This window comes from Bos mutus, chromosome 11 (genome assembly GCF_027580195.1).
Source record: "Bos mutus isolate GX-2022 chromosome 11, NWIPB_WYAK_1.1, whole genome shotgun sequence".
Classification (NCBI taxonomy): Eukaryota; Metazoa; Chordata; class Mammalia; order Artiodactyla; family Bovidae; genus Bos; species Bos mutus.
In genome coordinates this window covers 8,878,833-8,891,988 of record NC_091627.1, presented here as the reverse complement: position 1 = coordinate 8,891,988, position 13,156 = coordinate 8,878,833, and the positions used below count along the sequence as shown (strand labels likewise).

General features: G+C 42.8%; 1 protein-coding gene across 3 annotated transcripts in view; it reads left to right on the top strand.

Annotated features, from left to right (window-relative positions):
- The window catches only part of GARNL3 (GTPase activating Rap/RanGAP domain like 3), a 164,794-nt gene that overhangs the window by 40,933 nt on the left and 110,705 nt on the right, over nucleotides 1-13,156 (top strand). For all 3 annotated transcript variants that reach the window (XM_070378964.1, XM_070378965.1, XM_070378966.1), the window contains one exon: nucleotides 5,552-5,621. In XM_070378964.1, the coding sequence (XP_070235065.1) occupies nucleotides 5,552-5,621 (70 nt within the window). The remainder of the gene's footprint in view (nucleotides 1-5,551; nucleotides 5,622-13,156) is intronic.

Sequence of the window (13,156 nt, the reverse complement as noted above, 5' to 3'; positions counted from 1 at the left end):
GATTTACATAATGGTCATTTCTCTAGCTTCTGTGTGGGGCTGGAAATCTTTGCTCTCATCCCAGGCCTTCTTTAGAGACGTAACATGCTTGCAAATCATGCTTGCAAAGCGTGATCCGGCATCCTCACACGTTAATTTGCTAAAACAGAAGTTCTATTTAGAGCCAGACCACCTTGTCTATGAGGAACTTGAACCCACTGGTTCTTTTTTGCACCTGCCTGTTCTGGTGACCTGCTCTCAGGCCCAAGGATTTTCTAGGTGAGGTCGCACTGCTAGGCCAACACTTTCAGGAAGGGGATGGTCTGCTGGGCTGTGATGCTGCCCTAAGCCCTGCCCTAGGGGGCTGCTTGGCCCCAGATCTCGCGTTTTACCACAGCGGGGAAAAAACAGGCATCTTGTTTTAAGTTCTTTAAAAGTTATTAATAGTAATCATGTAGGCTGCAGCCACTTTCCAGGACTCTCTAACAACCAGAGAAGAATTCATACTAATAAAAAGAGCAATAATAATAGCTAACATTTATTGAGTAGTTTTCATGTAATAGATATTATGCGTAGAATAAACTTTTATCTGCTCTTTTTAGTTTATTCTGTATAACCCTGTTAAATAACTGATATGATCAGCCACATTTTATACACATGGGAACTAATGCCCAGGGGGCTTAAGAACCCCTGTCTGTGACTGAGGCCCTTGCCCTGAGGCACTATGTGACATCTCCTCCCATTCAGGGAAAACTTGATCAAGGCCTTGTCCTTCCTTATAAAAATGCCACAGAATGGCTAACAGGTTTCCCAGGGATTCCAGAGTCATCTGGAAAAGCAGTATTTTTCAAAACACTGTCTGTGAACCACCTGCATCACCACCACGGCTTATTAAAATCTCAGTCAGGCTGAATCACAGCCTCTGGGAAAAGGGCCAGGGAATCTGCATTTCTAGAAAGCTCCCCCAGGGATTCTGATGGACTCTAATAAACACTGCTATTTTCATTGGCATCCTAATCACAGTTTATGGGTAGAGCTGATACCAGCAAAAGGGATTCGTGGGTCTATGGGCAGGGGTTGGGCAAACTTTCTGGGAAGGGCCAGAGCACAAATGATTTGGGCTTTGCAGGCCCTGCAGGTCTCTGTTGCAAGTTCTCAGCTCTGCTACTGAACCATGGAAACAACCACAGACAGCCTGTCACCAGAGGGTGTGGCTGCATCTCAGTAAAGCTTAGTGTTCAGCAGGGGAGGCCACAGTGTGCTGACCTCAGTAGTTGTCCTGGCCCACCAGCCCTCTGATGACCCCTTTTTTGTGGGACTTCTTTTCTTCTTAATTGGAGGAAAATTGCTTTACAATGTTGTGTTGGTTTCTGCCATATGACAGTGCAAATCAGCCATAATTATACATATATCCCCTCTCTCTTAAGCCTCCCTCCCGTCCCCCATCCCACTCCTCTAGGTCATCACAGAGTGCCAGGCTGGGCCCCTGCATTATATTGCAACTTCTTACCAGCAATCTGTTTTACACAGGATAGTGTATATATGTTGATGCTACTTTCTCCATTCGTCCCACTTTCTCCTCCCCCCACTTGTCCACAAGTCCATTCTGTACATCTGCGTCTCTGTATCACCATATCTTCCCTACAAAAAGGTTCATCAGTACCATTTTTCTAGATTCCATATATATGCATTAATATATGATATTTCTTTTTCTCTTTCTGACTTACTTCACTCTGAATAACATGTTCTGGGTTCATCCACTTCACTAGAACTGACTCAAATTCATTCCTTTTAATGGCTGAGTAATATTCCATTGTATATATGTACCATACCTTCTTTATCCATTCATTTGTAGATGGACATCTAGGTTGCTTCCATGTCCTGGCTATTGTAAATAGTGCTACAGTGAACACTGGGGTAAATGTGTCTTGTAGTATTGTAGCTTTCTCAGGATATATGTCCATTAGAGGGATTTCTGGGTCATATGGTAGATTTATTCCTAGTTTTTTAAGGAATCTCCCTGCTGTTCTCCATAATGGCTCTATCAGTATACATTCTGTGGGGCTTATTCTTACAGTACTTTCTGTTGCCTGTGGAGAGCTGTATCTATGAAGATAAAATCACCTGTTGTAACAGATAAACCTTGAATCTTTGTGACTTAAAGCAGTACAAGTTCTGTCCTCTCATCTCACAGCCCAGTGAGAGTCTGCCTACTTGGGTTCTTCTGTGTTCTTCATTTAGGGACCTGGGCTCCTTCATAGTGTAGCTTCATCCTTCTTGGTTCTCACAGCCATCCTCAGAGCCAGTGGACGAGGAAAGAGAGCCAGGATTATTCATGGGAAACCTGTATGGGCCTGGTCTGGAAGAGGTGCCCTGCATTTCTACCCATACTTTACTGGCCACAATTCTCATTGCGTGGGGTCCTGAAACAGCAATTTCTCAAGGCTGTGAGGCCCTTGGTCTCAAGACTTTCTCTAGTCCCTTCTATCTTTGCTTGAAATACATCCACTTCTAACCTGGGCTCATCTCTTCCTTGTAAAAAGCCTTGCTAAGGTCAGTCAGTAGGAGCCAGCCCATGGCCTCACTCTGACCTGTCCAGCCACATTCCTTAGGGCTGCAGGCTCAGAAGGCACAGATCCACCGCCTCAGTTATTGTAGGTGTGAGTTTTATCACCTAGTTTGCTACTGTGTAACCGAGATCTCCATTTCTCTAGGCTCTGAGACCATTTCCTCCCTGGCTGCTGCCTGCCCGTGAAGCCTGCACCACATATTTTAGGTTGTTGCCATGGTAGCACCCCAGTGCAAGATACCAACTTCTGTACTAGTCCAGGTAGCACAGAGGCTTCACCAGGTAAACCCCAAAATGTGTGTGATGAACACAACTAAATGTTTATTTCTTGCTCACATCACATTCTAATACAGATGTTCTTGGAGGCATGACCTTCCATTTGGTCATTCAGAGACCTGGCTTTTTTCCATCTCGAACCTCTGCCTTCCTATGGGTCCTTGTGGTCCTCTCTTGCTGGCCACGGGGAAGGCAGGCAGGCTTCCCATGGGAGCCCATGGCATATCACTTGGGTCTGTATTCTCTTGGCCAGAAATCAGTCACATGGTCACACTCCCTGAAAGAGGGGCTAGGAGATGAAGTCCAGTGACAAGTCCCAGAGGAAAGGAAGGAGGTTTTGGTGTGCATGTGGCCATATCTGCCTCTTGGGTCAGGACTGTCTGGACTGATGGAGTGACATCCAGGGGCTTATCAGGGAGAAAGTCAATAGGTGGCCTGCCTCAGTGATCACTAGGGGCCCTATCAGGCAACAGCTAGTGAGATCCGAAAGATGTGTGAGTAAACAACAAACGTTTACTGCGTGTCCATTCTGTGCCTAGCAATGGGCCAGACTCTGGGGACCTGGAGGAGAACCAAGCTCCTCTTAGAGCTCTGGGTGATCCTCCTAAACACAACCCTTGTGCTGGATGCCAAGGGGCCAGGGAGTTGGGGAAGAGAGTGGGTTTTCTACTACGGCTGGTTTGAGTGCCTCCTGTAGCCCTAGAAATGCCTCCCTTACAGTTGTGCGTGGCCCTGTCATCAGCAAGCACCCTCTCTGCGGTGTACTGGACGAAATGTAATTAGAAGGGGAAAAGGGAAGCCCACAGCAGATATTCTGTTTATCTCTCTCGGTTGTTTTCCTAGGACATCGTCTGCCCTCAGTGAGGCTTCTAAGGAGGCGGTTGCTCCAGATGTAGGGTCATCACCCTGTTTTCTGTGTGTTTCTGGCTGTTGGCATTGGCAAAGTTAGGAAGCTGGCACTGTCTCGGAACCCCCTCTGTGGTTCTGAGGGCGGCACAGGGAGGGGCCCAGATCCCCACATCCCTGCTCTCTTCATGTTTTTGGCCATTTGGGTTAGAAACCGCTGCTGCTGCTTCTGTTGATGACTGAGTCACGGGCCCGACTTAACTGAAGGTGTTGGCTGAGGTCCAGGCAGACAGCTCTCAGTCAGCCACCATTGAGCATCAGCTCTGTGCCCAACCCCTGTTCAAGAGCGTGGATGCACCCCTTACAGGAGCCCACTTGCTCTTGGTAACTCAGGGCTGCTGGAGAAGGATCTTGAAACTGTTATGTAAGGCAACAGCAATATTCTCCAGGAGGGTTTTCAAAAAGGGCCAAGAAAATGGGCGTAGAGGACATAGCTAACCTTGGAGCTGGCCATGGAGGGAACTTTTACATCTCTTTTAGAGATTTTTCAGTAGAAAGTCATGTCACTAGCAGCAGGAAGGTAGCTTAGGTAAGTATCTAGGACACCCTTCCAAGCTGCCTTCATTAATTTGTTGCACGGTTTCTTCTAAGGCAGTGAGGACTACAAAAGGTTAAATCTCTCCTATACGATGAACTCAGCCATCCCCGTGAAATGGAGGAAGCGGAATACCATTAGACTCTCTAATCTCATTTCTCTCATGCTGTCCTTCTTGGAGCCTATCAAACAGTGTCCTGGCAGAGAGTCAGTTCTGTGGCCGTGAAGCATCAGAGTCAGTCTCTTTCTGAACATGCCAGAAGGGCTGTAATTTAGAAAATGTAGCCTACCTTTTAAGGAAGGATGAAAAGGTACTAAATGCACCTTTCTATGCATGTTAACTCCCAAATATTTGGGATATATTAAATGTGTCATTCCTGGGAAATTTTATTTTCTGTTTTATTAGAGTTATTTGCATGACATATTAGAACAGAACTTATAAAACTGTTTGTATTTGTGGATCTCTGGTGGTTTCATGAGTACTGCTCAGGGCCCTCTCTGTACCAACTATTCAATAAGATATGTGTCTTTTGAGTGTGTGACTGTGCATTCAAGATGCAAATGCAGTAACAATTTTGCCCTGGTTTTAATTGTTTTTCCTCAAAGACGCATGTGATTTTTCTTATCTGATTTAAGCATTTCTTAAGGGGAGGGGGTAGGAAAGTATTAGCTACTGCCACATCAAAAAAGCTAAATATAATTGGAAGTTAGATTTTGAGATTTTTCTGTTAGTCCTAGTCTTTTTTCCATATTGTGATGTTGTCATAAAGGGGAGGTGGGTGGGGCCTACCAGAATTTTGAAGTTTTTTTTTTTCCTCCTATTTAAAGTTTATGTCTCCTAGATAGCATCCCATAATGCTGGTTATTTTTATGCAGAATATTTGGGACAAAGAGGCTCTCTTTAAACGAAAGATAATTGCAAGCTTTGTCTCTTGCCTCAAGTTTACTGCAGGGTTTCTCTCCCCTCTGGTTATACAGAAATGAAATTATAAACCACCAGTAGCCTGGGAAATGTCAATCGATTCCAAATGACTAAATATTTAATTCAATCATTGCCTATACCTCCAAGGATGACTCGGGTGTTTTTCTTCTTACTGAGGGCTCCATGAAAGCCGGGCTCTGCAATGGCTGCTGAGGACTGTGTCTGTTGCAAGGAGGCTCCCCTGCAGTGAGGAGCTGGGCAAGCCTGTTCCATAGCAGCCCTTTTTGCAAATGGTAGTGGATTTTTGCAGAAGGTTTGTGGCCAGATCGCTATGTATAATACTGATGAAGCATTTTTGTTCCAGCTCTGTCTCGGAAGACCTAGGCTGTAGACGTGGGGATTTCAGTAGGAAACATTATGGATCTGTGGAGCTGGTAAGTTTACACTGTCTGTTCAGTGGTAGTACATTGATTTCAATTTAGAGAGGATCGCCAAGCTCTTCAGATCTTTTGTTGTATATTTACCGTTAGACCATGTGGGTACAGTATAAGGGCTGGATGGGAATGAATGACTATTGAAAGGCTGTAATATCGATCATCTTTATCTGTTGTGTTTTTACTGTTACGTACTTTTAATCTGTGCCTTTCAGTGTGTTAAAAATATGTTGTGGCTTGGTATTTTTCCCTGTTCATGGTGTTATGTAATTAAATAAAATGATTTATGTATTAGGAAAGGTAGCATTTAGCTTTTATGTTATCTTGTTCCTAAAAGTTTCTAAATCTAGTTTTTGAGGTTTAAATATTATTATAATACATATTCCAATTTTTCTGTACCCTTCATCTCTGGATATGTGATAGGAGTTAGAATATCTGCGAGCTCTTTTTTTCCCCCCTGTTACAAGTATATGTGTTGGACTAGATAAATGTCTGTGTAGGTAATAGATATCTGGATTGAAAATATTCATATTTTTCTTAATGAGAGAGATTGGGGTTTGTGTTATGATTTTTTAAAAAGGGTATGCTTTCATTTTAAAAGAGGAATAGTGAAGATATATCATAGCCTCATTTTTTTTTTATCATAGCCTCAGTTTTTTAAAAGACAGAATTGTGAGTTTTTTCCCCAGTTACATGGAAATTTGAACTAATTTTTAGGAAAATATGCTCATAAAATTCTCTTGGTTAATATTTAACTATTAAAAACATTAAATTTATTATTTCTGTCTATTTACAAAAACTGAGTTGATGGGATCCATTTGTAAAGTATTAATATAAGCTACATTAATTACAGGTTTAAAAAGTAGAAAAATTTATGTACCGGAATCATGTACAAGTAGCATTCTACTTGAATTCAACTATATATTACAGATTTGACTGTGTACCTGGCCCAGGTATATTCTTGGAAATATGCATTAAGTAAAAGATTAGGTCCTTGTTTTTAAGGCTCCTACTGTCCTCCTGCTGGGCAGATAAGATACATAATATATCTAAAGAATGAATTTAGTCACATAAAAGACACCCTGGTTGACTTGGTTAGTGTGTGTTCTATGTCAGTCACTGGTGATACCATGCCAACACCACCTCTACTGAAGAAGCGTGTGCATAACTAATTCAGAACTGGTAAATATTGTGAGAAGTGCACAGACAGGGCCTGGTGGGGGTTGGAGAAGGAGGGAGCAACCCCTTCTGGCTAGGCATCTCGGGGAAGCAGCCTGGAAGGCCTTCTGGAGGCTGTGGGATGTGAGTTGGCGACAAGGAAGATAGAGGATATTTGCAAACAGCATGATTCTTGGCAACGATGATTTGAAGGGCAATGAGCACATGGTCCTGCCCAGCAGAGAGTATAGGGCTAAAGAGCTCAGTGGTTACACAGCAGGTAGGCTTTGAAATCAGACAGGCCTGGCTTCATATACCAGTTCCCTTACTTATTATCTCTGTAAACATCACTGAACCTCAGTGGTGCCTAAGAGTTTGTGTTTGGAAGTCATTCTTGTTCCAGCATTTACTAGTTGTATGACTGGCCTCAGTTTTCTCATCTATGAAATGGGGTTTATTAGTATTATCTATTTTATAGGATTGTCAGGAGGACTGTGTGAGGTGATGCACAGAAGCACAGTCCCTGTTAACTACCCAAAGTAGGAAAGATGAAATTTGATAGCACAAGTAGGATGTTGACTCTCAGGTGAAGACTTTGAACCTGATCTAGTAAGTAGTATGGAGCGCTTATAAATAGTGAGAGTGGTGTTTGGGGGAGACAACATAGGTGTGTAGGATGGACCCTTTATAGACTTGTGGAAATCACAGAATATCAGACTGGGAACATACATGAGAGAAGTGCTTTCAAGCTTGAACAGGCATCAGAATCACCTGGTGAACTTATTAAAACAAATTGCTGGACCCCATCCCCAGAGTTTCAAATACAGTGAGTCGGGATTAACTCAAGTTCCCAGGTAATGTTGATGCCACTGTTGCCAGAACCACCCTTGGAAAAACCCTGCTTTACAGAATCCCCAACTGGTCATCAGTTATCCCCAGCTTGATGAGGCAGCTCATTGACCAGCTCAGTTTGTGTGTGTGTGTTTATAACTGACTTTTTAAATATTTTAAAGTAAATTTTAAATACATTTTAAAATTCTATGTATAATTTCACCACCTTGCAGCAAGTATTTTCACCTGCCTTTGATACCTTCCAAATTGTATAGCTATAAGTGCTATTTCTACATGGTTGTAATCAAATTATATATTTACTCTTGCATGCCTCCTTTTTCATTTAACTGTGTTTTATAAGTATCTTCTTGTTATATAGTTACCATTTTAATCCATGTGTGATAGATAGACCAGTAAGGTGATCAACAATGATCTGTGGAACCATTTTCCTCCCTATGTAAAATCAGGTCATTTCTAGTTTTCCCGAGTTGGAAATGACGTGTACTAGAGGTTGCAAAACTTCAGGAGATGGTTGAGGGGCAGGAGGCCTGGCGTGCTGCGGTCCATGGGGTCACAGACAGTCAGATATGACTGAGTGACTGAACAACAATAGAGGTTGCAAGGGTTGGGAATGATGCAGTGAACAAGTTCCAGTTTTGCCGTGTGAGGATCTCTTGAGATTCTGACTCCAGTGTTTTAAGGAAGGAGATGTTTTCTCCCATCTATGAACACAGAGTATTATCAAATTAAAAACCATATTATGTGTCCTATGTTCGTGAGAAAGCCAGTTCAATTTTTCTTACACTTGATTTGATGAATATTGTTGGGAACCCAGTCAATCTTGGGTGTTTGTAGAGGGGTCCTTGGGATTCTGTAAAATTGAAATTTTAGCATAAACTTCTTCTGATGTTCAGTGAATTAGATAGAAGTCCTTGTGAAGAGTGAAATTGACCATTCAAATCAGCAATGAGGGGGATGCAGGGGCTTGGTTCCCTAGGTTTCAGTTGAGTATACATTTGGTGAGAGACCATGGCGCTCAGACACCTACTCTACAGACTCACAGGTGAGTTTCTCAGCCCTAATTCAACAGCTGTGGGTCGAAGGCTCCCACCATGGGGCAGGCATGGTGCCTGACACTGAGCGGGGAGGAAAAAGCCAACTGCTCTGCTCTCCTGGAGCTGGAGGTAGTCTGGCTTTAGAATCCAGCGGCCTCAAATTTTGAGTCTCCAGGCTGCATCTTAGCTGTGTTCCCTGCCTGAATCAGGGATGGTTTCCTTGCAAGGGATGGAGATCCACTCAGTCCAGATCCAGTATAACGTAATTCGCAGAACGGGTGTGGGAGAATCTCGCCGGAATGCACTGCAGGAAGCACAGCTGGGCTGCATGTGACTGGGAAGCCATTAAGCAGCTCTTCTCGTTTCTCTTGGCCCCTGTGGTTTCTCAGCTTCATTTTGCTCTGCATGTCAGTACCAGTCTCCTCTCTGCACACCAGCTTCCGTGACAGCACAGTTGCCTCTCTCCAGTCCATTTTCTCCCAGCAGCAGTGTTTGTTTGTTTTTTTTAATACTTCTTTTTATCATGGTGAAATATTCACAAAATATAATTTACCATTTTTAAGTGTACAATTCAGGCCCATTATGTATATTTGCCGGGTTATGCAACCATCAGTACTATCTACTTTCAGAACATTTCTCATCATTCCAGATAGACACTGTATCCATTAAACAATGACTTCCCATTCCCCCTGCTCCCTTGCAACCTCTGTTTTATCTCCTGTCTCAATGAATTTGCCTATTCTATGTGGGATTATACACCTTTTGCCCTTTTTTGTCTGATTTATTTCAATATTTTCAGGGTTTATCCATGTTGTCACATATATCAGAATTCCGTTCCTTTTTCTGGCTGAATAATATTCCATCGTGTATATATACCACATTTTGTTTTTCCATTCCCCTATTGATGAATTCTTGGGTTGTTTCCACTTTTTAGCTCTTATGAATAATGTTACTGTCAACATTGGTATACAGGTATGTGCTCAAGAGATGTTTTAAAATGTTGACAACATAGTATCTTTTCTTTCATAAATCTCTTCTGTGGCCCAGTGCAGTGCAAGCCCAGACCCTTTACAAAGCCCAAAGAGATCCTTCATGGTCCCTGTTCTGCCTTCCTCTCCCACCTTCCCACGAGCTGCTCACTCACTGTGCTTCGGTGGTCTGATTTTCCTCTCTAGAACAATTAGAGTTCCTACCTGTCCTTTGCATGTGCTCTTCCCTCTTCCTGGAATGGGCTTTCCCAGCATTGCTCACCGCTGATCTCAGCTTAAATGCCATCTTCTCAGGGAGGCCTCCTCGATCACCCTCGCTGAAGTCATCCTCCTCATTATGGAGGTCTCTAACTCAGCATCCTCTTTATTTACTTAATGGTGTTTATCACAATCAATATTTGTTTACTAACTATCCTCTCATCCACTAGAGGGGAGGGTGGAAACTGTGTCTTTCTTGAGATTTCTAGGCCCTGGCATATACTAAATTCTCATTCAGTTTTTTTTAAATTACTAAATTGATTTCTAGTCCCCCACCCTATCCCTAGTCTTGCAGTCCCTGTGTCCACTGTAGTCTATTCATTCTTGGACCCTAATTTCAAATTCCAAAAAGAATGCTATGGATTGGTTCCGCAGGTCCAGTTATCTATCCCTGATTCGAACAGTTGAGTTCAAGGTAGGGTGGTGGTTTGGGGGGGTGTCATGTGGTATAAATGTGGCCTCCTAGACCCCCTCAGCAAAGTTTGTGGGCAGATTCTCTTTGGAAAGGATATGGGGAAGAGTCAGTTTCAAAGAGCATGAGCTGAGAAGGGAGCTTCAATATGTCTATAATATTTCCTCATAGAGCAGATGATTTAAAAGCTCCATCTAAAAGCACCTGGTTAAAATGTCATCTTCTGCAGGTGGACTGTTATCCCTGGCACTTTTTTAAATTCCATAAACAATGATATGAATTATAAACCCTCTAAAAACAGGAATTAAGGCTCTTGATTTACCACTGTGTCCCTCATACCAACCACAGTGCTTAGCTTTAGTTACTTAGTAAAAATTAATTGAATGAATGAATGGTTCAGTTTGGTTGGAATTAGAGAATAGCCTAACCCATCAAAAATAAAGAAAGAAAAGGAAAAACAAGCTTCTATGATTTCCCCCCTCCCCAATATAGTTAGACTCATCAGTTTGCAGTGCATTCCATCTGAAATGTTTGCCGTTTTTCTTCTTGATGAATTGAAAGTCTGGTCTCTCGTGGCAGCATTCTAAGCAAGGCACAGCTATTACCCCATTGACCATTCTTCATCACTTCATATCGAAATCTGTCAGGAAAAGCATAAGATTATTTGTAGCTTTTATTGATCTTTTCTTGGCCTTTGACTCAATGGGTAAGAAACTGATGTGTTACAAATGATGAATGGTATGGGCACCATATGGGCCTCTCCTTTCCAAGCCCAGCTGCTGATCCTCACATAAGCCCACATCTGGGTAATTCTAGGGAAGCCACGATCTGCAGGTAATTTCAAATCCAGGATAAAAGAGGAGGGTATGTTGTCCATTGGGCTTCGCAGGTGGCACTAGTGGTAAAGAACCAGCCTGCCAGTGCAGGAGATGTAAGAGACTCAGGTTTGATCCCTGGGTCCGGAAGATCCCTTGGAGGAGGGCATGGCAACCCACTCCAGTATTCTTGCCTGGAGAATCCCATGGTCAGAGGAGACTGGTGGGTTACAGTCCATGGGGTCACAAAGAGTCAGACATGACTGAGGCAACTTAGCACACATGCATATTGTCCATTCCTTTTTAAACTTGCACTCAAATGAGTCAAGCCTGCATTTGGACCAGCTGCCTGCTCCCCTGGTATATCAAAAAGAAATGTATAAATGTCTCTCCGTGAGGATAGCATGGTTTTGTTGTTTTGAACTCAGAGTGGCCTCAAAGGATACCTGGCTATACTGAGTACAGCCAGAAGAAAGGTTTGTCATGAACTTGATTGGCATCTGCAGATTTTAATATCTGAGGTTTTGACTGTGTGACAACTTTTGAAGTCTAATATATAGTCATTTGTATTTTTGCTCAGGCACGAACTTGAATTACGCCTGTGGGACTGTTGTGTTTTAGATGATTCTTGGCTAATGAGTGATTTAGCTGCCTGCCCAGCATCCCTAATACAGCACAGTTTTGTTCTCTATTCAGGGTTGAGTAGGCTTTTTGTTTTCAGAGGCATTCTGTGGGAGAATTATATTCTATGTAGTATCACCAAATTGAGAAATGAGTGAAGGTTCCAGAATATCTCCCCTAGGAACATCAAAACATCACGACTTCTGTCTTCTACAACTAGAATCATAATTTTGGCAGATGTTCTCTATTTAACTGGCTTATATCTAAGGCTTTGATAGCAGGTTGACTCATGTAGGTACCGCAAGACATAACATTTATCTTGGAATTATCAATGAGCTGGGGCTTCCCAGGTGGTGCTAGTGTAAAGAACCTGCCTGCCACTGTAGGAGACAGAAGAGACTCAGGTTCAATCCCTTGGTCAGGAAGATCCCCTGGAGGAGGATGTGGCAACCCACTCCAGTATTCTTGCCTCAAGAATACCATGGACAAAGGAGCCTGGTGGGCTGCAGTTCATGGGGTTGCAAAGAATGTGAAGCAACTTTGCACATATGCGTGCATCAGTGAGTTAACATGGTTAGAAACTATGGTGCTCTTTTTGATATTTCAATGCCTTTGTGGATGATTGGTAATGCTTACATTGAACATTTTCCAGGCTAAAATTATTGCAACCATTTTTAGTAATGCAGAACTTTGAGACCTTAGTCATGTTTATGTGTTAGAATGGAACTGGAAATCTTTTATTATGTTTATTAGTTTTGCTGTTTATTGAATGTTTACTATGTGCCAGTCAATGAGCTAAACACTTTTGATTCATTTACCTATTCTCCCAAACGACCATCGGCAGTTTTTTATTTCATCACACACTGTGGCTGCTCAGGAAATGTTGGTGGACATTGAATGGATTCCCATTTATCAGGTGATCTCAGAGAGATCCCACAGCTAGTAGAGGTAACACTTAAGCCCAGATCTGTCTGACTCTAAGAGCCCCTGTACTTAATCTCTCAGCCTATGAGCCTAGGCTGTTTTATAAGGAAATTGGGTTGATTGTTAGAGCACACATCTCTGCCCTTGGATGCGTGCGTGCTAAGTTGCTTCAGTCGTGTCCGACTCTGTACAACCCTATGAACTTCAGCCCCTCGGGCTCCTCTGTCAATGGGATTCTCCAGTTGAGAATACCAGATTAGGTTGCCATGCCCTCCTCTAGGGGATCTTCCTGCCTCAGGGATCAAACCCATGTCTCTTACGTCTCCTGCATTGGCAGGTAGGTTCTTTACCACTAGCACCACCTGGGAAACCCATCTCTGTCCTTAATCAACAGCATAGAGTAGCTCTGCTTTAAGTCTTAGCTGAAATATATAATTTCAAACTCTCTTAGGTCCAAATCTTAACAAATGTT